Here is a 21,323-nt window from a genome sequence, read left to right as displayed (position 1 = left end):
ATTCCTGCCCCAGGGAGAACCATTGTCTCATGCTTCTAATTCGACCAAAACCCAGAAAACTTTACAAACATTTCCTGAGTAAACTTTGAAATCCATGTCTTTGTTAAAATATTTTGATTGTGTTGTACTGCATTATCTATATAATCTCCTTATGATTACTGTGCTTTAGGAAGGGGGTAGAAATTTGCTCCTTTCTAACAAACAACCTCAGTACTCGGTAGGTTAAAAAATAACTTCTACTTATCCTTGGTCATTTGTCCAGAACGGGGAGGGCAGCATCTGAAGGCAGATTAACTGGGGGTTCATCAAGGTCTGCCACATGGTGCACCTCTGTCATCAATTGCACACAGGGCATGCCAAGGCCTCAGAACTGTGGAATTGCCCCAATTTCTGAGAACAGACTGTAAAGCTCAGGTGTCTTTGAGAGGCATTTCCCGGAGTCCTTAGGCAGATACAAGAGCAACTGTGAAGTCAGGTCCATATGACAGGCAGGTTCTAGACTGTCTTCCCATAGTACCTGGCATAAAGAAAGTGCCTTTTGGGGGCACAGCTACTGCAGCTGTGAATAGGATCCCAGGAGCATGCTGCCTTCAGGTTTTATGATTGTGTTGTCTCTGACCTGGCAATCCAGAGATCCATAAACTTTCCTTAATCCAGGAATGATTGTTTTAGGATGTGCATGGGGGCCTCTGCTGGCCAAATTAGGAAATCACACCCAATGTGACAGATCTTCAGTTTAAAAACTCACAACATTCTTAAAGATATGTTCAAAAAAATCTGTCCCTTTTCCCATGATTTGTTCGTACCCATAGGAGGCCTGCCCCTTTCTGAACAGAAACAGAGGAGGAATGGACTGGGGGTGTGGGGGCGTGGCAGGAGGGAATAGGAGGAGAGAAGGAAGAGGAAAATGCAGCTGGGATGTAAATTTAATTAATAAAATCAGTCTTTCCTAACAGAATTTTCCAAATTCCATTTTGTTTTTAGTCAAGCACCAACATGACATTTAGCTAGTTTTCTATCTTAGCACATTTAACGTTTTCAGTTCAGGAACGTTGAATTTTTTTCCTGTAAAGTATGATGTTGTAATTTGGAAATATGTATATATATACGTGTGTGTGTGTGTGTGTGTGTGTGTGTGTGTGTGTGTGTGTGTGTGTGTGTGTGTACATACTGAAGGAACTTTTGAAACTTTGAAATTTTGTGAAACCCTGGTAGGAACTATACTGCTTACAAACCAGGGACTTTTAGGCTTGGCATTAGAACACGCATAAGTCTTAAGGATTGTTCGGTAACTGCTTCATCAAGTTTATATGCTGTCGTTGTGTTCAACGGAACAAACCAAAGCCATTGTTACAAACATATCTCTTGCATCTGTGATGACAAATATAGAGATGTCTTAAAGTTCTAGATCAGCCTTACTTTTGTACTATTTCCTATACACATGGCTTAGAGTACACACACACACACACACACACAGACATATGTTTGTGTTGAACAATTCTTTAAATTCTTAGTCATGAAAAATTTGTTAAAGGCGTTATATGATTTTATCGTTCTTCTCATTAAGACAACTGGAGATGCTAAGGCCCAAGGAAGTCAGGTAACCAAGGTCAGAGAAGAATTTAAGTGAAGCTCTGAGACGTTGAGAAAGACCTAACTCCATGAAGTATTCTGGCATCAGCAAACCATTTGTTTGGATTTTTCTGACTTAAAAGGATAAAATTGAGTGAGAAGATGTATAACATTAATCTGGCCTATTATTATCAATTAGTATAATGGTATTTTAAATTTTCACTAATAATGAAATGAAGAAAAGGATTTTAATTCATTAATCATGTAGTTCCCATCACAAGTGTCTCATAAAACAGAAAGTTTCATCAATTTGATGGGGAAACATATACATGAGTCCAGAGACACTGGTGTGTGTATGAGTTCATTCACTATATATTTTTGACTCTAGCTGATGTGGGATTATATTACAATATGACTAATTTAATAATAATTCTCTTGATTAACATAGTAAAAGTCTCTAGAGCATCTTACTGACCAGAACTTGAAAGAAAAGATTAGGTAGGTCCTTTTAGTAAGGCGATCAATGCTTGCAGTGTCACTGATGGCAAACTTACGGTATGCCAAAAATTAGTATAGTCCTAGTTATTTGAAAATTGAAATTGTTCCAAGTATAGGTTTTGAGTATTAGTTATAAAAATGTGATGTTAATTAATGGGTCTTTATCATTAGCATTTTTGTCGTTATCTTTGCACAAAGAATTGATTACAAACGTGCACGAGAATTCACTCTCCCAAATAGTCACAGGCAAATTCATCCTTTGTAACATCATTACTTATTTATCCTCTCAGGCCTACGCCAATCATTTACTGGATCAAAGAAGATGGAACCCTTCCTGTCAACCGGACGTTCTATCGGAACTTTAAGAAAACCTTGCAGATCACTCAGGTTACAGAAGCAGATTCTGGAAATTACCAGTGCATAGCGAAAAACCCATTAGGAGCCGTTCATCACACCATCGCGGTCACAGTTAAAGGTATTTCGGCATTTCAGATGCATTCCCTTGCTTCTGTAGAGGCTCGGGAGCACCCGTTGACTGTGCCTTGGATCACGTTCTTCAGTAATGAGGAGTTTAAATTTATGTTCACTTTCATGGTGTCATGAAGCTTTTCTCATTTCTATTGTAATCACATCCAGGCTAGATTATAAAAACCACTCCTTCGAGTCTTCCTCACAGAACTGCAATTAGTAAATGCAGAAGGAATGGTAAAAATAGAAAATCACAATGATAGGCCCACAGTGGTAACTGCTTCAGGCAAGATTCAGGGAGGAAGTCTAAGATTGGTGGCTGAAAACAACTTTAAGGAGAGGCAAGATATTTGCATAGCTTCAAAGTGTTCCTCTATCCAAAAAACAAACAAACAAAAAACGCCTAATGGCTAGGACAGTTTTAATGTACGTCCACTAACTCTTTAATATTCCTTCCTGGAGGAGATGGAAGCTATGTCCTGTCTTGAGAGTGGGCTATATAGTGACCAGCTGCCAATGAACAGAGAGCATGGAACACTGGAGAGCAGTCATTTTCAGTGGGAGTACCTGGCAGACAGGGCCTTCACCCAGGGATGAAGCTGAGCATCACTAATAAAAAGTCACTGTGGTCTTGGAGTGGGGTTATCAGGAAGGACCCATCACCACTGTGATATTCTTACAGCCCCAAGCCAGGAGTTAATCCTGAGCAAACATCAGACAGACACACTGATGGGCATTTTATCAAAGCCAACTAACACTCCTCAAAGGTGTCAGATCAGAAAAGAAGAGACTGAGGAATCTCCTTAGATAGAGAGACTCAACCAGTGGAGATGGTGTGGTGTCCAGGTCAGGACAATGGTCACTTCCTGTCTCATATACAGTCACAATCCAGTTGCATGAAACCTAGATATTAGAGGAACATGAGCAAAGGGGTACAGGACACTGTATTCTATCCTTGCAACTTTTCAAAAATGAACAGTTTTAAAGTTGTTTCTCCATTTTATAATTAGAAAGTTCAGAGTTCAAAGTCATGTGATCTTCTATACTCTAAATAAAGTTTAAAGAATTATTTGAGGCAACTCACTTTTTTTTTTCATTCTAAAAAGTGAGACTAATGGGTCTTTTGCAAAACCCTTATAATCTACTGCAACTGTCCGTGTATTCTTGAGTCAGCTTCCCTCATCTCTTCTCTCAATAAGCGGCCCCATACTGGATTGCGGCGCCTCAAAACCTCGTCCTATCCCCAGGAGAGAATGGCACCCTCATCTGCAGAGCTAATGGCAACCCCAAGCCCAGAATTGCCTGGTTAACAAATGGAGTCCCAATAGAAAGTAAGTGTTCTTCATTGTCTTTAATGGAAGGTTATTTTCAAGGTACACCTGTATCTCAGCAATAATGCACGGCGTTGAAATAATTCGTGTTTAGGATGAAAAGCTGAATATGAAGTTAACAGGGGCACTAAGTCACCGTCAAAGCTTTTTATTGCCTTTGGATAGTTATTTAGACTTTAAAGAGTTGATTGAAATAAATTTTAAAAAGAACTTATGATAATAATTTTATGTGTATCAATGGGAAGTTAATAATATTTCTCATTTTTAACTCAGATCATGGGGAGAATGGCAGGGTGAGAAGTAAACACCACCAACAGCTCAGCTTAGCTTTTTTTTTTTTTTTTTTTTTTTTTTTTTTTTTTTTTTTTTTTTTTTTTTGGTTTTTCGAGACAGGGTTTCTCTGTGGCTTTGGAGCCTGTCCTGGAACTAGCTCTGTAGACCAGGCTGGTCTCGAGCTCACAGAGATCCGCCTGCCTCTGCCTCCCGAGTGCTGGGATTAAAGGCGTGCGCCACCACCGCCCGGCTCAGCTTAGCTTTTGAAGACTACACAGAGTCACTGTCGGCTGACAGGGATACTGGGACTAAGTCAGTAGATGACAGAAGTAAGAAACACTGATCTGGCCTTAGTTTTTAGTCTTGGGGAAAGCCCAGCTGTCCTCCATCCAAGTTTTCTAGTCTTCAGGGGTCATGTCTCACTGGCTACCCGAAGGACAGGGTCCTGAGCTTTTGCATGATGCTCAGCCTTCTCCCACTTTGGCCTCCTTGAGTGCTGTGAGGTCTGCTCCAGAGATCCCTGGGGAAGACATTAGGACAGTGGCTGTGTTTGTTATCTTCAGCCTGCTTTCTGCAGGTTCCCTTCTACCCCATTTTCATTAGCCGTCTTTCCAGGCTACCACAATGCTGCCCACAGTGACCATTAAAGTGTAGCCAGGGGCTTTGCCTGAATCCTCCAAGTCATAGTAAAGGCTCATTTGATAAAACTTGATTAGAAGATTGGGGATATGAGAAGGGAATTATGGCAGAGAAAAAAAATAAGAATTGGAATCTTGTCTCATTGCTTTCTGAACTCCTTCCTAAGCCGTAGTCATACAGAGGGCAGCCAGCTACTTTGTCTTTTGGCCTCCCCAGTGGAAGGCCTTAGAACACTTATTTTACATGTCTTGGAATTCTGACTTCTTGGGCTGGAGAGATGGCTCAGCGGTTAAGAGCATTGCCTGCTCTTCCAAAGGTCCTGAGTTCAATTCCCAGCAACCACATGGTGGCTCACAACCATCTGTCTGGTGCCCTCTTCTAGCCTGCAGGCATACACACACACACACACACACACACACACACACACACACACACACACACAGAGAGAGAGAGAGAGAGAGAGAGAGAGAGAATATTGTATATATAATAAATATTTATAAAAAGAAATTTCGACTTTCCTTTAGAGAGAGAGAGAGAGAGAGAGAGAGAGAGATCAAACCCAATCTCAGCCTCAGGCTCACCTCCCAGTCATTATCAAGGCCAGATTCAAAGATTTTCTTTGCTTAATAAAGATACTTTCATACTTAGAGACCAGCCTGCTCCTGATCATCTCCAACTGAAAATCAAATATCACGTCTACTCCCACATAACCAAAAGGTCCTTTAAACTGACTTTCCTAAAACTGAGTCCCCCTGTGTGATGGATGGCTAGTCGATTTGCTATTGCTATGAGGAATGACAGCTTGCTCTTCATCCCAGGCCTGGCAGCCATGGTCTGAGTAATCGCACCCTGTGCCACGAGTGTTTGCTGGAGTATTTATTGGGAGTTTGCTTGTGTCACGAGCACAGTAGTTATCAGATACTTGGACAGAAACAGCTTGTGTTTACTGCAAAAGGAAATATGTTCTTGGGGGAAAAAAAAAAACAAGGCTAATGAGGCTGGTAATCGGTACAGATATTTATGCTTCAATTTTAATCATGATCAGAGCAGGAAACTCCACAAATCTTACCTCATGTTTATATATCAAGGAGCCACTGTCACTCCCAGGGGATTATGGTGACAACTGAGAGAGGGAAAGAAAGCCCAGAACTAAAAGATGTTTTTCAGCACAATTATGGTTTTCTTAGAAATGCATATAGAACAGTCATAGCCATATTGAATACTCAGCATTTCTGCATCCAAAGGTTTGCTTTCTTCCAGCTCAGAGGTTCTTTGTGATTTACAGAAGATTAAATGTGCTCCTGAGATTTAGACTCAGCAAGAACAGACAAGTGGGAGGGAGCATCCATCTAGCCACTCAGCAGGAAAACTGTGAGAGCCAGGGACTGTTGAAGAGAGAAATCCAGGGCTTGGCAGTAAGGATACAGTCCTTAGCAGGGGAAATTGAAAAATTAAGTAATGAGGCTGATCTTTCCTCCTGATCGGTTTATCATCCTTCCAATTTGGCTGTCTCACTCTGTTTTTCTGCCATAACAAAATACCTTGGGTTAGATAATTTATAAACAGAAAATTATTGCTCCCTGTGCTGGAGACTAGAAAATCCAAGTTGAATGCACCTGGTGACTTCAAGTGCTGGCTCTTCCTTTCTAAATGTGCAGTGACAGTGGGGACAGGCTCCCTCAAGTCTTTTGTCGAGGGGCACTGACCATATTTGTGAGATAAGAGCCCTTATGACCTAGTCATAGGACCACCTTGGGGCTTGGGGTTCAGAATATGAACTTGCGGAGGCAACCAACCTTTTCAGGACAACCAACCTTTGCAGGGCAGCACCAGCATAGCAGCACCTGGGGGTCCTTGAACCCTATTAATAGTTGCATTATGAGCTTTGAGCATGCCTCTTTGTGGTTAAAACTAGAAGAGGGGGTGTTTGGAGAGGGCAGTTATTTCAGGGAGACAAGTTAGGCTCTTCCACTTTAACCCCAAATCATTCAATTAGGTCCCAAATAGAAAGAGTAAGAATAAAATCTGTCAAATCAGAATCTAAGTAAGTTCCTTTTTTTTCATCCCCAAAGTATGTTTCCTTGAAAAAGAAGCAAGGATGCCACACAGATATGGTAGGACTTGCACAACTCTTCCAGATCCAGGGTACCCCAACTCAGATGTGTGCAGCTCAGAGAAGCTTCTCTGGTGGGCATTCAGGGAGGGAAACTATGTACTGCCGGGTGGCCCAGCACGGGGCTGTGCCCACCCAGCTGCTCTAGGAAGGGCTGCTGCTCTGGGGAGCTACAAGCAGCTGTTGTCTCCGTCAGAGAGACGTGATGTGATGCTTCTTTGAGAGTGGCCAGGCCGGAAGGGCTGGGTATGGTCTATGGACATCTTCATAACTGATGGTGATGAGCAGGCGGGGACCCTGCATGTTTCTTTCACTGAGCCCTCAACAGCTAGTCTCTGGACAGCCTCTGTTGAGTGTCGCCTTTGAATGGAAAATAAATCATAGACAGCTAAGTGCAAAGAGATGTGTCCTGATGCATACTGAGGTCCTCTAGTCCACACTGAAGAGGTAGGTAAGGGAATAAAGCCCCGAAGCCAAGCAAAAAAATCAGTACAGGCTTGAAGAGGTAGATGCCACTCTTCTTTACACTTACCGGTTGACCATGAACTTAAACAAGTCTGCGTTTGAGGCTTGTGGACAGTTCTGGAATCAGGCCTGGTGCTTGCCCCTCATTTGTAGTTTGTTGAGTAGCGCATTTAGTAGTACGAGGCCATGGAAGATAACAGAGAGATGCCGAGGCAGAAAAAGAGAAAACCTCACAGCATAGTGGCACCAACTGAACCCCGAGGATCACTAGCCTCCAACAGAGCCCAGCACAGGGAGTCCAGCATGGGCTCCAGAAGTTGGCCTGAGGCCCAAGCTGACTAGTTGGTAGCACCTTCCACCCAAGAGAATGCCGAAACCTTAGATGGATCAGCAGCTGCTGGGGCGAAGGGTAGAGGAACAGCTGTGCTTCTGTGGTAGCAGTATTCAGGGCATCAGCAGCAGCCCTGTCAGGGGCCTCAGGTCTGTCAACCTATGCCAACCAGCAGAGACGCAGTCAGGGACCACATGGTAAGACACACAGCCTGCTTCTCCTAACTTGTTGGTAATCATCCAAGGACTCTGACGGCGCCAAAAGCTTCAAAATACAAACTTAGGAATATCAGGGTGAGGTGGAGGTTAGACTGGGTTCTGTTGGCAAATTGTGGTGTTGATTTTGAGCTTGCCTTCAGACCTGGAACCTACAGCTTTATCAAACTGATAGAATTAACTCCAAAGCACCTGGATGCATCTCTCACTGACTTCTGAAACTCCGTCTCATTTAGGTCAGCTGGGTACTTAAAACTTCCTTGACACAAACAAGTGTGTTAAATACAGAATTCACCTCTGAAACACCCAAAATATTTTTTTTTTTTGGTTTTTCGAGACAGGGTTTCTCTGTGGTTTTGGAGCCTGTCCTGGAACTAGCTCTTGTAGACCAGGCTGGTCTCGAACTCACAGAGATTCGCCTGCCTCTGCCTCCCGAGTGCTAGGATTAAAGGCGTGCGCCACCACCGCCCGGCTCCCAAAATATTTTTTAACAGTCTATAGTGGTCAGAAATTATGTAGTTACAAGAGACCCGCAGGAGACCTCAGATATGACCTGGAGTGCTTGAGAGAGTGTGAAGTTGAACTTGGAACCAGAAAGAGAAACGTCTTCTCTTATAACCGGCGACAAGAGCATTTCCTGGCTCTCCTAGAAAGCAAGTGTCCCTCCATTCCTCTTCCTCCCCTTTACCTTCCTCACCAGAGCCCGTGACATCCCTGTTAGTGGTCCCCAAGGCCAAGATTCTGAACATCCACAATCCCTGTTTCTGTCCCAGGAGGCAGTGAGAGAGTCTATTACTTGCTTTGGTCCTGGAACACATAAAAATCTCACCCTTTGTTAAAAAGTTCCTCAGATCTGAGGAGAGAAAAGAACCAACTTGGTAAGAAAGAGTGGATCTCCTCGTAGTACAATTACAAGTAATTACAAGTTGTGCTCAAATAACACATGAGTTCAGCTAGGAGAATGGAGGCTTAACCCAGAATATTCTCGAGATCCCATCAAAGCTGTTTCCTTCCCCCTTCTCTGGGAGGTAAAGGGCTCTGTTGGCAGGACCTGTTAGGATAAAATAGCCAGGAGAAAGGAGATTCAGCTCTTCACCAAAGCTTGGCTTTGCTTCATGTCCAATTGTTCATACTCCAGGAAATATTTATAAAATCGACTAAAACCAGAAATCTAGAACTTTAATTTCAAACTATTAAATTAGTCCAAATTTAATATAATTAAACAAAATATTAAGTGCTTCTGTCTATAATTTTCATATCTAAAATATATTTAATGTAATCTGGTTGACCTATTTCATGAAGTTCTTAAAGAAATTTATTCTAAACATAATTATTCTAAATGTAAAATTATGCAATTGTTATAAAAACATTTTAGAGATTGAAAGTACTCAGTACTTTTAAGACATCATTTTTTTATTTTCATATTCCAAAATTGGAAATATTTACAGTCTTTGCCATTTCTTCCAAGAGAGTTATATTTTTTTTTTATGTTTTCTGAAGGCTGTCACACCACTTTTAGAACTCACCCTTGGGGCTTAAAGTTATATATGTGGATGTGTACGCTTACATTTCTTTCTTTGGTGCTTATTTATGGCAAATGATGTTGGTCATTTCTAGAAATTAATTATTATTCCTTTAGACAATTTGAGTTTGCAAGTTGGCGAGTTCTTCCCATCCAGGAGCCAGCACACAACATCCAAAGGTTGCCAATGGCTCTGCAGCAGTGACTCTATTTCGTGCCCAGCTACCAACTGAGCTACCATATGTCGCTGCTGTTTCTAGGCTCTCTTGCTTCTCTTGAATAACTGCAGAAGGAAAACATAATGCAGATCTTCACAAAGAGAGCTGCCTACTCATTGCCTATACCTCAGGTCCAAGTTTGTTTCAGTCCCAAATATTATGCCAGAAATAAGTATCTGAAAACTGTTCCATTGAGCACAAATGAGGTGGCTATAGTCAAATACCTTTGGTCCTGAAGACAAGTGAAACCTGGGGCTACAGGGTGTTTTGCTTGTGGTTGATGTATCTCTACTTGGGGAAATTGTCCTTCTAGCTTTTTCAATTGAGTTCAGTATTCTTGGTCGTATTTGTTGTATCGTTATTTTTGTGGTGCAATTCACAAACAGCATAAAATTTAGTACCTTAGGGTCAAGAATACAGCTCAGTGTTGAGCATTTGCCTAGTATGTTAAAGGCCCTGGGCTCACTATTGCTAACTTAACCCATGAATGCACGATGCAATGTTACGGAATACATTCACATTCTTGCACTACAATCTTCCAGTTGATTTTCATCTCATAAAAATTGAACTCTATACCATTAACCAGAACATGGTGGTGTGATTTTAAGATTTCAGATGCTCAGGGATGCGAGGTGGTCTCATCCTATGGTCTGTTTCCCGTGCTAAGAGTTTGGGCACTGTGCTCTGCCAGTGTGTCATCCTCATTACTGTTCTTCATTGCCTGGCACACCTTCAGAGGTGCAATCAGAGTGGGTACTAAATACCCCCTAGGCAGCCCTATCACTGTCCAAGTACTAGGTCCATCTGCTTAGAATAATCCACAGAGCAAGAGTGGCCAGGGTGCTGCTCTGGGTTCCACCCTGCCTGGTTAAAGCAGTAGATGGACATTTCTTCAATGTGCCGATCAGAAAGACCCAATGATACAAGGTGTGGGATCCAAGATAAGAAACAAGGGCTTCGCTGATGTGTACAGATCTATGACTGTCAGCTATACTTGTATGTCACTTCCTGGGATAATGTAAGATACGTCCTCTGCCGTTATTTATTGATACAGTCTATACCCTGTTGAAGGAATTATGGCTCCTATTTGTATTCTGTTGGTAAGAATGCTTTTCTTAAAGAAATTTTAATCAGAAATTGCAGGTGTTAGTTAGGGAGTCGATTCAAATAATCTTGACATACCTTATTACTAGTAGAACAAAAATGTGTCTAAGATGATTCTACACTTCAGCCATTGATTGTTGCCAGACTTTTGGACACTAATTTTGTAACATTAATGTTTAGAAACTATTTTTAAACTATCTATCATACTTCTCCAGGAATAAGGGTATTATTTACTCCCTGGGAGCTAGTTGAAGTTTTAAAAATCCTTGGACGGCAAGAACTTGTCCTCTAGTTCAACTTATGATTCATTGTTAGATAATTCTCATCCGGAACATCTAAACTGTTAGTCTATAGGGATAATAGTCAGAATGTGCAGTAGTTACAATAAGGTCTCACAAAGATGTCTGCATCCCAATCCTTGGAAACGGTGAACATTTCACTTTACAGAGCAAAGGGGGACATTGTACATGTGGTTAGGAGCTTTCTAATTTGGAGATCCTGATGAATCTGCTTGGTTCCCAGTTTCATCACATGAACCCGCAAAGGTACTATGCCTCTCTGGACTTTGTTCAGGGAAAACCTGATTATGGAAGAATAAGCAGGAAAAAAATGACACTGATGGTGGTGCAAGGAAAAAGGGGAAAATATGGACTAATAAATTAGGAATCCCCCAGAAAACAAAAGGAACAAAGAAGTGTATTCCTCTGCAACTCAAAGAAGAAGCAAGGCTTTCCTGGGACTGTGACTTTACTTCAGTGGGATCCTCACAGGCTTCCAATCTGGGGAAGCAAAGGGATGAGAATTTTGTGTTGTTCCAATAGCATAGATTTGCTGTAAATTGTATAAGTAAAAAACTATTACAGAATGAATGAGCACAATGCTTGGGCACATAAAATGAAGGGGAGCAGCTATAGCTGGATTTATTTTCATTAAAGTGAGTTAATAAGCCACAGGTGTGCCAGATACTTTTATTTCGAAGTGATAATTGAGTCTCATAATAGTGATACACAACCGTTTCTGGCCACCATAGAAAAAGAAATGTGTTTTGAATGAAAGCAAAGTTCTCTTATGGTTGCCATGTGCAGTTTCAGAGAGAGGGGTACTGTTATTTACTTTGATTTTGGTCAGCATGCTTAAACAATGTTCTCTTAAAACAATGTGGGCACATGGTCTAGGGGTTAGCATTTAGAAGGGAAATTCCTGTATCACAGCACAGCACTTGTCCATGGTTTGCCTTGCTTTGGACTAAATTCTCACATCCTGCCTTACCCAGCCAGTTTCATTCAGCTTCAGCATCGATCAATTCCCGTCTTAACACGTTTTAAGTACTTGAGGGATTTAGCTGAAAAAGGTCTTTAGGAGAAATTTTATACAACTGATTTCTCCTTCAGCCCCAGATGTGGGCACAACAGGAAAGTGGATATCCTCATGTTCGTGACGAGCGTGTTCTCTAGGCATGCCTTTGTTTATTCATCTATTGGCTTCCATAATAGGTCCTCAAAGGTGGCAGGTTTGAACAAGCCAGCCCATTTCTCCATTTGTTGATAATTAACTTCCATCCTTTTAAATAGCTGGCTTTTTTGTAAAAAAAAAAAATAAACATGATAGCATTTTTTTCCCCCAGAATTTGCTCAACTTGCCCAACTTGGGCTTGCTTTTCTGCATCTCTCAAAGCAGTCTTCACTGTTGAAGATCAATCCATCCACTCAAGGCTAAATGGACATTGTGCATATTTGCCTGCATGTGTGTGTTAACTAAACTCTACTTGGATCCTTTGTACTTATGTAGACCAGCATGTATTTTCTCTTTACAAAACATAGATCTCAAAATTTATACATTTGCTATATATCTTTTAAGCAGCAAGAAACATACATTTTCTTTTTTACATCCAAACAGTTGCTCCTGAAGATCCCAGCAGAAAAATAGATGGTGATACCATTATTTTTTCAAATGTTCAAGAAAGATTGAGTGCGGTTTATCAGTGCAATGCCTCTAATGAATACGGATATTTACTAGCGAATGCATTCGTAAATGTGCTTGGTAAGTTCTCCTTATATTAAAGACATGGAAAGTTAAGTTAATGACTGCTGTTCTTTTCTACTTGTTCATAGAAAATGCATTATGCCTTTGCTACCTGAAGTGCATAGTGTTTCAAGCTACAAAGAATATACTAGGGTAGATGAGATACAAATCTTGCCTCAAGGGCCATTTTGGTCTGATCTTGCAGTTCCTTCATACAGGTTTTATATGGCAGATTCTTTGCTGCAGGAATACGCTGTTCACTGGTTTGCATGAGTATGCCCACTCTTCCATCCTTACACACTTTTTAGTTACTCTTATATTGCTGTGACAAAGCACCTTGACTAAGGCAACTTATAAAGGATAGCATTTATTTAAGGCTCATAGTTCCAGAGGATAGTAAACTCCATGGTCCTCATGGTGGGGATCATGGCAGCAGGCAAATAGGGATGGTAACTGAGAGCTTACATTTTGAGATAACAACTACAAGAGAGAGAGAGTTAACTGGAATGGTGTGGGCTTTTGAAACCTCAAAAACTACCCCCAGTGAGCACCTCCTTGAACAAGACCACACCTTCTAGTCCTTCCCAAACAGTTCCACCAACTGCAAACCAAGCATTCAAACATACAAGTCTATGGAGCCATTCTCATTTAGCACCACAGAAATGGACGAGTTCAAAAATGCCACAATTCCTCCATGAAAAACTAAATGGTTAATTATAGTGCTTATCCAAGTCACAAATATTCATTGTTTCATGTGTAAAAACATGCTCAAAGAACTGTAAGGAACTATGATGTACTCAGGCATATTCCGGAATGGTTGGCTTATGTGAACACTACATCTCTCATATTGAGTAAAATTACCAAAAGCTACATTTTTAAATTTTATGGATGAATTATTCTTGTGGTAGCAGAAACTATACTTGAATTTTTTCAGATACTGTGTTCCTTTCCAAACAAAGCTAACATAAGAAAGCCAGCCAATATTTGGCATTTTTTTCATATATAAAGCAAGGGCCATTAGTCTCCCAGAAGCTCAGCAGTTGAGGTATTGGTGGATGCTGAGGAAGCAGCTTTGACATCTGAGTTTCTTCTCATGCTTTCTTTCTATGGATTCAACATCTTTATGTTTCATATTTCAGTAAGATCAATACAAGTATGTGTTACTTTGAGTCTGACTTGTTTCATTTCACACAGAGTCTTTCAGATTCGTCAGTATCACAGATACAAGATATTTAAAGGAATTTTTATTTATATTTATGTCTGTGAATCTGTGTGGGTGCCTACTACATCTGTGTGGCAGTCTGAAGATGCCAGAAAGGGGCAGCAGGTGTGAGCCTCTTGCCACGGGTTCTAGGAACTGAACTTGTGTCCTCTGAAAGAACAGCAAGCGCTCTTAACTGCTGAGTCATCTCTCCAGCCTCAGCTCCCCTTCTTTATAAGGCTGAAAGAGGACATTTATATGTCTCCTTGAAAGCAGGCATCCTAGCAAGTATCAGTTTGTGTTTCTCTTGTCAATTAGTATAGTTACCATTTTTTTCACATTTCTGTTTGTGTGTCCTCTTTTGAAAAATGTGTATTTGGATCTTTGTTCATTTTAAAAACTAGTTTGGTTTCTGGGACTATTGAGCTCTTTGAGTTTCTTATATATTTTGTGTCTTAGTCTTACATCGGGCATGTGTGAGCAGCTATCTTCTCCCGGTCTATGTTTTTTCTCTTCATTCTGTTGCTTCCTTGGTGTTAGTCCCCTCTCCTTTCCAGAAACCACACTTTCCACTCTGCTCTTCCCTGCCCTCTTTGTGTGTCCCCAACATCCCCACCCACTAGACTGATGATTCATTCAGCCATGGCATAATTTCTGGGCAGAGACTGCTGTGGAGAAAATGATTAAATAAATGCATTCTTTCACTGAAAGATAACCAGTGTCATAAGATACATTTAAATGAATCCTTCATTAACCAGCATAAGAAACACAAATAAGCAAATCAGTAATTGAGCAACACCTAGATAGCATGTTGAACATGACGCAGGGGTGTTTCTTCTGTCTTGAGTCACTACTGGATGCCACAGATACAGAACATATGGGAAAAGGCATGCGGGTTGTAGTTTATCACAGACTTTCATGATCTTAAAACAAAATGGATAAGGACACTGCAAACTTAAGATGTGTCTAGTATTTACTCTATCTTTCTGAAATGTTTTAGCTGAACCACCTCGAATTCTCACATCTGCAAACATACTGTACCAGGTCATCGCAAACAGACCTGCTTTCTTAGACTGCGCCTTCTTTGGGTCTCCTCTGCCTACCATTGAGTGGTAAGTAGTAGTTCTATTTTTTTTTTTGATTCATAATTCTAACTATGTCTGGTTTTAGTAAAAACAAACAGTAAAAATGCAACACATAATCCATCACATTGCTAGTTATTAAATTTATTTACTCTTTCTCAAATATTTATTAACTATCCACTCAGTGGATATAATAAATACTTGCACATATGTAACAAATATACTACCAGAATGCTCTATGAACTACAAAACTGTGTGGAAATGATTTTTAATATTTAAGGCTGCCATACTTCACAATGCCATCGACATTACCTGGAACTTCGTGAATGGTGGCTGAAGGACTGGGTCGGAAGCATGCTCTTGATAATAAAGTAGCATGGGATTGGGGATGGAGAGTTGGCTCAGTGGTTAGGAATACTTGTTGCTCTTGTAAAGGAACTAGGTTTGGTTCCCAACACCAACTGTGTGGCTCTCAACTCTCTGTAACTCCAGTGCCAGGGGATTCTATGCCCATTTCTGACCTCCCGGGGCACCAGGCATGCATGTGTTACAAATTTATATAGCTGAGCAAAATGCTCATTTACATAAAATAAGAAAATAAATCTAAAAGTGTCAGGGAGCTGGAAGAGAGGTGGCATGGACTGAGAGACGACTTGCAGCTTGCTGCTTCATTAGCCCCGCAGAGCTCCTGTGTCCTCCTCCCTCCTCTCTGTCCATCCACGTTCACATACCAGTCCTGGTCCTTCAGCTGCTTACTTTCGAAGAGCTGGACAGGACAGGAGGAGGATGGGCAGCTGCCGAGAATGTGTGGATAACAAATAGAGCAGGTACATATCGATCATCTGCTACTGGGATGAGATTGTCAGCAGGTGAAGGATTAAAGAGAAGTCACTCCAGGTCTAACCTTAACTCCAGAGAAGAGTACCATGGACAGATAGACTTGTAGTGAGGGTGCTGAGAGGGACAACTCAGACTGACTTACTCTGGTCCTTTTCATCTGTGTCTACTCCCACATCACACACACGTTTTCTTTCCATTGTCTGAATACTTGCTATTCAAACATTCAGAGTATAATCCTGAGCCTTGAAATCAAAATGTCTTTCAAATTTGGTCTTATAAATGGGAGAGAAATATAATAACAAGATAATATTACTTTTGCCTATTGTATCATCTCTTTAAGGGTAAAAAAGGTAAAGTCTTTATTAAGTTAGGTATCGCATAAAAGTTGCATCTCATTATATTTTGATGTTCTAATTCTGCAGACTCTGCTTATTTTTGTAGTCTCCTGCTTTCTGTGTTTTCCTTTCCTTTCTTCTGACATGTCAGAAGTGTGCTTATGGAAAACCCTTCAGGTTTTGGACAACGTTTTTGATTTTATAACTTGAAAAGTGAAACCTCGACAGGTGTTTTCATCCCCACTTTACAAATAAGCGGAATCTAATCTCTGTAGTCTTTCCAAATGTCGCTGGCCTTGACACTTGCTGCAGACCACATTCTGGTGTGTTTTATTCTCACGCTTGTAACTTTTGTAATGAAGGTTTAAAGGAACCAAAGGAAGCGCTCTTCATGAGGACATTTATGTTTTACATGATAATGGAACATTAGAAATTCCTGTGGCCCAAAAGGACAGTACAGGGACGTATACATGCGTTGCAAGAAACAAATTAGGGATGGCAAAGAACGAAGTTCACTTGGAAATCAAAGGTAAGACAGAGTTGATGAGCATTTTCAAGTGTTATATGACACAGCAAATTCTCCATTTCTCTTTGCCAAAATTGATAACCAAAACTTTGGATTTTAGATCCAACCAGAATCATCAAGCAACCCGAACATGCAGTTGTGCAGAGGGGGAGCAAAGTGTCCTTTGAGTGCAAAGTGAAACACGACCATACCTTAATCCCCACCATCGTGTGGCTGAAGGACCATGGAGAGCTGCCCAATGAGGAAAGGTATTTATTTCAAGAGGCTCTCTTCCCTCTTCCTTCTCTCTGGAGATTGCTCTTGTGTCAAAAGGCTACTGACACCATGCTTTCAGTGTTTGAAGTCGACTGTCTGCAAAATTATGAGATCAGCATTTTCCTCTTACCGTAAATGCTTAGAACTGAAAGGGCATTGAGCGTTTGAAAGAAGAGCCTGAGAATGTGGGTCTTTGTGTGTTGCTCTCCTGTGAAATTGGGATGGAAAACGCCCTCCCAATTTTGGACAACAACCATGGTTGCATAATTTGAATGGTGAAGGCCCAGCAGATGTTTTCCTCAACACTCCACAAATACGCTGATATTCGAGCTCCAGAATCAGGAATGCACCTGACTCTGCCAGTGTTTTAAAGATTATAAGTTTTGAATTTGGATATTGAATTACTTTTTTCTTTTTTAACATAACACCTGCAGAAGGAAAAGAAAATCAAAATCAAGTAAACCATTTAACGGGGTGCATTCAGTTCTGTAGTTTGGGATAGAAGGAATACCATGGCGTTTTTCCACCGAGGCCTTCAGTTTGATTACCTAGGGAATTCATCTGCATGCATGATTTTAGCCATTAGAGTGGACACAAGTGATACCCAGTGCTAGGCATGCTGTGTTCTGATGGAGATGGTTTCTGTGGTTTAATTGCCTCTGACCTAAACCTGGGGTGACTACATGGTACCCTGTTGCTTGCTAATGACCCCACTATAACTTCCTGGCCTTTCTTTCCATGTGCCCAAAGTACAAGTTTCCACCTGGTCAATTTTCTATGTGAAATCTAGGTGGTAAAGAGAAGAGAATGTGAAGAAATGACCATCAGTTAGATCAGCTGAGATTTGACTGAGAATTATTAGGAAGACAGATTATGCACCCTCTTTGGAACCAAACATTAGTGCTGCATGCATGATGCAAGCAACTTCTAGAATCTCTCAGTGAAGATTGCTGATCTCGTGACAAGAAAGACCCCAATGCTTTTCACTTAGTTACTGCACTGGGCCTTTACACATGTGCTTCTGCCACAAATAGTAACTTTGTAAAAACTCTGCACTCTGATGGAAATTGAACAGAACACATGGAGCCACCCATCACACTTCAGGACGCAAGCAGTAACTTTGATTAATTAAAAAAATTAATTAGCATACAGCAATTGTACATATCTATGGTATACCATATGATTTTTGTCCTGACCCCAAGAGGGCTGCTCCATCAGCCTGACAAACCCTGTTAGAGTTAATATCCATCCTAGCCCAAATGTTTTCCAGGTTTATTATTAATGTGATAAATAGGGGTTCACTCTAATTGTGGAAGTGTTTATCTTTCTCTTTTATCAAGTTCTCAGAGACTCTTGCCTGCTGGGAAGGCTGTCGTCAGTCAGCTGTGTCTCAGTGTCACACCAACTGCTGGATGTGTGTTCCGTTTACAGGTTCTCCGTAGACAAGGATCATCTGGTGGTAACTGATGTCAGTGACGATGATGGCGGGACCTACACGTGCGCGGCCAACACGACGCTGGACAGAGTCTCTGCCAGCGCTGTGCTCAGGGTTGTCGGTAAGAGCAAGAACAAACACAGCCAGGTCATCTGTATTAAGACTGGAAGAAAGTTCTAGGTGTTGAAGAATTGTTAGCTATTGTTTCAGAGATACAAGGGTGGGTGACTCAGGAGGCTATCTCCATATAAATATACTCTCTGACAAAATGGGGGATGTTCATATAAGCGGCATTTTTTAAGAAAATTAAGGAAGTAACCTCTTATACAGAATCGGGGGAGGTTATTCCTAAATTGTCGCCCTCCTTCTGTCAGTGCACACCTCACATGAAGCTAAATAGAGAGTTTAATTAAAAGAAAATACTGGGTTGCCTTTGTTTTCTTCTGTGTTTCCATCACTAATTTTGATTAAAATCCTTTATATTAATGTCCTTTCTAGCTCCTACTCCAACTCCAGCCCCCATTTACGGTAAACTAATGAATCTTCTTTTTCTGTCTTCTGTTAAATAATTTCACATCTGTGAACATCGCTTTCTCTTCTCTGTCCCATCATTATATTTTTTAAAGGAAAATGGCTCTCAGTTATCATGGGCTTCATTTGCCGTAGTCAATTATTTCTTAAAACCTTACAGTGTATCGTAAGGTTAGACTATTTTGCTCATTGTATTTCTCAGTGACCTCTGTCCCAACAGCTGTCGAGACATGCAATGTGTCTGTGCATTCCAGGAGCTCCCTACCCTAAAAACAGTCCTTAGCTACCTCCAGATTCATTTCCCACCTAGCCTCCGGATGCTGAAAACCCTCTGAACAGCGCATGCCACTTGCCCGCATTTGTCTCTCATCCTTGACTGTTCTGATTCCCTTGTGTTATCCGAAATAGAGCTTTGATGTCATTTCTGCCTGTGCTCCTTTCTGAGCATGCTGAGGACCCTTGCACTGCCTCAGTGGATTTGGCAAACAACGATTTTGTATGTCTTGAAAAAGCAAGCCAACAGAGCTCCCTGATGGGTTGGCTTGGGTGTGTAGTGTTCTCAGCAACCTCAGCAGTGTCTCTTTCCATTGCATGCTCAGTGACCAATAAGAGTGATGTGTCTCTAAGGTGTCCCTCTGTGCGTAGCATCACAAAGAAAGAAGGAAACTTCCTTTGAAGAAGACAGTGAACCATTTGCGTGTGTTTGCTCCACAGATGTACCGAATCCTCCCTTTGATTTAGAGTTGACAAATCAACTTGACAAAAGCGTTCAGCTGACATGGACTCCAGGCGATGACAACAATAGCCCCATTACAAGTATGTGGTGTTTTTGCTTTGTACTTGGTAAACCTAATGGCTATTCCTGAAGCCGTATCCAGAACAAGTTTAGGATATACTGTTGTAATTCCTTCCAAATGCATTCATTTACTGGCAGTCTCTTCATTATTGCTGTTAGAACCAAAGTATGATTCTCTTCATCAATGGAGTTGTTCCTGGCTATAGCTTCTGGCACAATTAATTAACTCCTGAAAATATTAGTTAAGCAAACACACTCTCATTTGTGTTTAAGATTGTGAAGAATCAGCTTCTGTGTCTGCCACTGCCCAAGTTAGAATTACCACTGCTGCAATGGAACACCATGACCAAAAGCAACTTTAGGAGAAAATGATTTGTTTGTCTTCTATTTCCACATCACTATTCATCGTTGAACCTGAAGGCAGGAAATGACACAGAGGCCATGGAGGGGTGCTGCTTGCTGGCTTGCTCTTTCATGGCTTGCTCATCCTGCTTTCTTATTGAATGCAGAATCACCAACCCAAGGATGGCATCATCCACAATGGGCTGAGCCCTCCCCATCAATCACTAATTAAGAAAATTCCCTATAGGCCTGCCTAAAGCCCGATGTCATAGAGGCATTTTCTCAATGAGGCTCCCTCCTTCCTGATGACTCTGGCTTGTGTCAAGTTGACATAAAACTACCCAGCACAGAGTCAGTAGAGAGATGGATCTTGGGTTTTTTTTTTGTTTGTTTGTTTGTTTTTGTTTTTTGTTTTTTTTTTTTTTTTTTTTTTTTTTTTTTTTTTTTTTTTTTTGCTGCTCACTGCCTTTCTCAGGCTGATTTCTTTTTTTTTTAAATTAATTTATTTATTAAGGATTTCTGCCTCCTCCCCGCAACCGCCTCCCATTTCCCTCCCCCTCCCCCGATCAAGTCACCCTCCCTCATCTGCTCCAAGAGCAATCAGGGTTCCCTGACCTGTGGGAAGCCCAAGGACTGCCCACCTCTATCCAGGTCTCCTAAGGTGAGCATCCAAACTGCCTAGGCTCCCCCAAAGCCAGTACGTGCAGTAGGATCAAAAACCCACTGCGATTGTTCTTGAGTTCTCAGTATTCCTCATTGTCCTCTATGTTCAGCAAGTCCGGATTTATCCCATGCTTTTTCAGACCCAGGCCAGCTGGCCTTGGTGAGTTCCCGATAGAACATCCCCATTGTCTCAGTGTGTGGGTGCACCCCTCGCGGTCCTGAGTTCCTTGCTCGTGCTTCGTCTCCTTCTGCTCCTGATTTGGACCTTGAGATTTCTGTCCTGTCTCCTTTCATCGCCTGATGAAGGTTAATATTCATGAGGATGCCTATGTGTTTGTTTTTGGGTTCACCTTCTTATTTAGCTTCTCTAGGAACATGCATTATAAGCTCAATGTCCTTTATTTATGGCTAGAAACCAAATATGAGTGAGTACATCCCATGTTCCTCTTTTTGGGTCTGGCTTACCTCACTCAGGATAGTGTTTTCTATTTCCGACATGGATCTTGTTAGTCATTCATTTAGTCCTCTGCTTCTGGGAGGTGCTGA

The 21,323-nt window shown here is 41.3% G+C and overlaps 1 protein-coding gene across 43 annotated transcripts in view; it reads left to right on the top strand.

The window, feature by feature from the left end:
- The window catches only part of Nrcam (neuronal cell adhesion molecule), a 267,755-nt gene that overhangs the window by 204,392 nt on the left and 42,040 nt on the right, over positions 1 to 21,323 (top strand). For 31 of the 43 annotated variants that reach the window (XM_075947290.1, XM_075947289.1, XM_075947300.1 and 28 more), the window contains 9 exons: positions 2,361 to 2,545; positions 3,738 to 3,869; positions 12,646 to 12,789; positions 14,973 to 15,084; positions 16,592 to 16,758; positions 16,856 to 17,003; positions 18,442 to 18,566; positions 18,944 to 18,973; positions 19,691 to 19,792. In XM_075947290.1, the coding sequence (XP_075803405.1) occupies positions 2,361 to 2,545; positions 3,738 to 3,869; positions 12,646 to 12,789; positions 14,973 to 15,084; positions 16,592 to 16,758; positions 16,856 to 17,003; positions 18,442 to 18,566; positions 18,944 to 18,973; positions 19,691 to 19,792 (1,145 nt within the window). The remainder of the gene's footprint in view (positions 1 to 2,360; positions 2,546 to 3,737; positions 3,870 to 12,645; positions 12,790 to 14,972; positions 15,085 to 16,591; positions 16,759 to 16,855; positions 17,004 to 18,441; positions 18,567 to 18,943; positions 18,974 to 19,690; positions 19,793 to 21,323) is intronic. The other 12 variants (XM_075947317.1, XM_075947294.1, XM_075947292.1 and 9 more) reach the window with 1 other exon arrangement.

Source organism: Microtus pennsylvanicus, chromosome 14 (genome assembly GCF_037038515.1).
Source record: "Microtus pennsylvanicus isolate mMicPen1 chromosome 14, mMicPen1.hap1, whole genome shotgun sequence".
Classification (NCBI taxonomy): domain Eukaryota; kingdom Metazoa; phylum Chordata; class Mammalia; order Rodentia; family Cricetidae; genus Microtus; species Microtus pennsylvanicus.
This window is presented reverse-complemented; position numbering and strand designations above follow the sequence as displayed.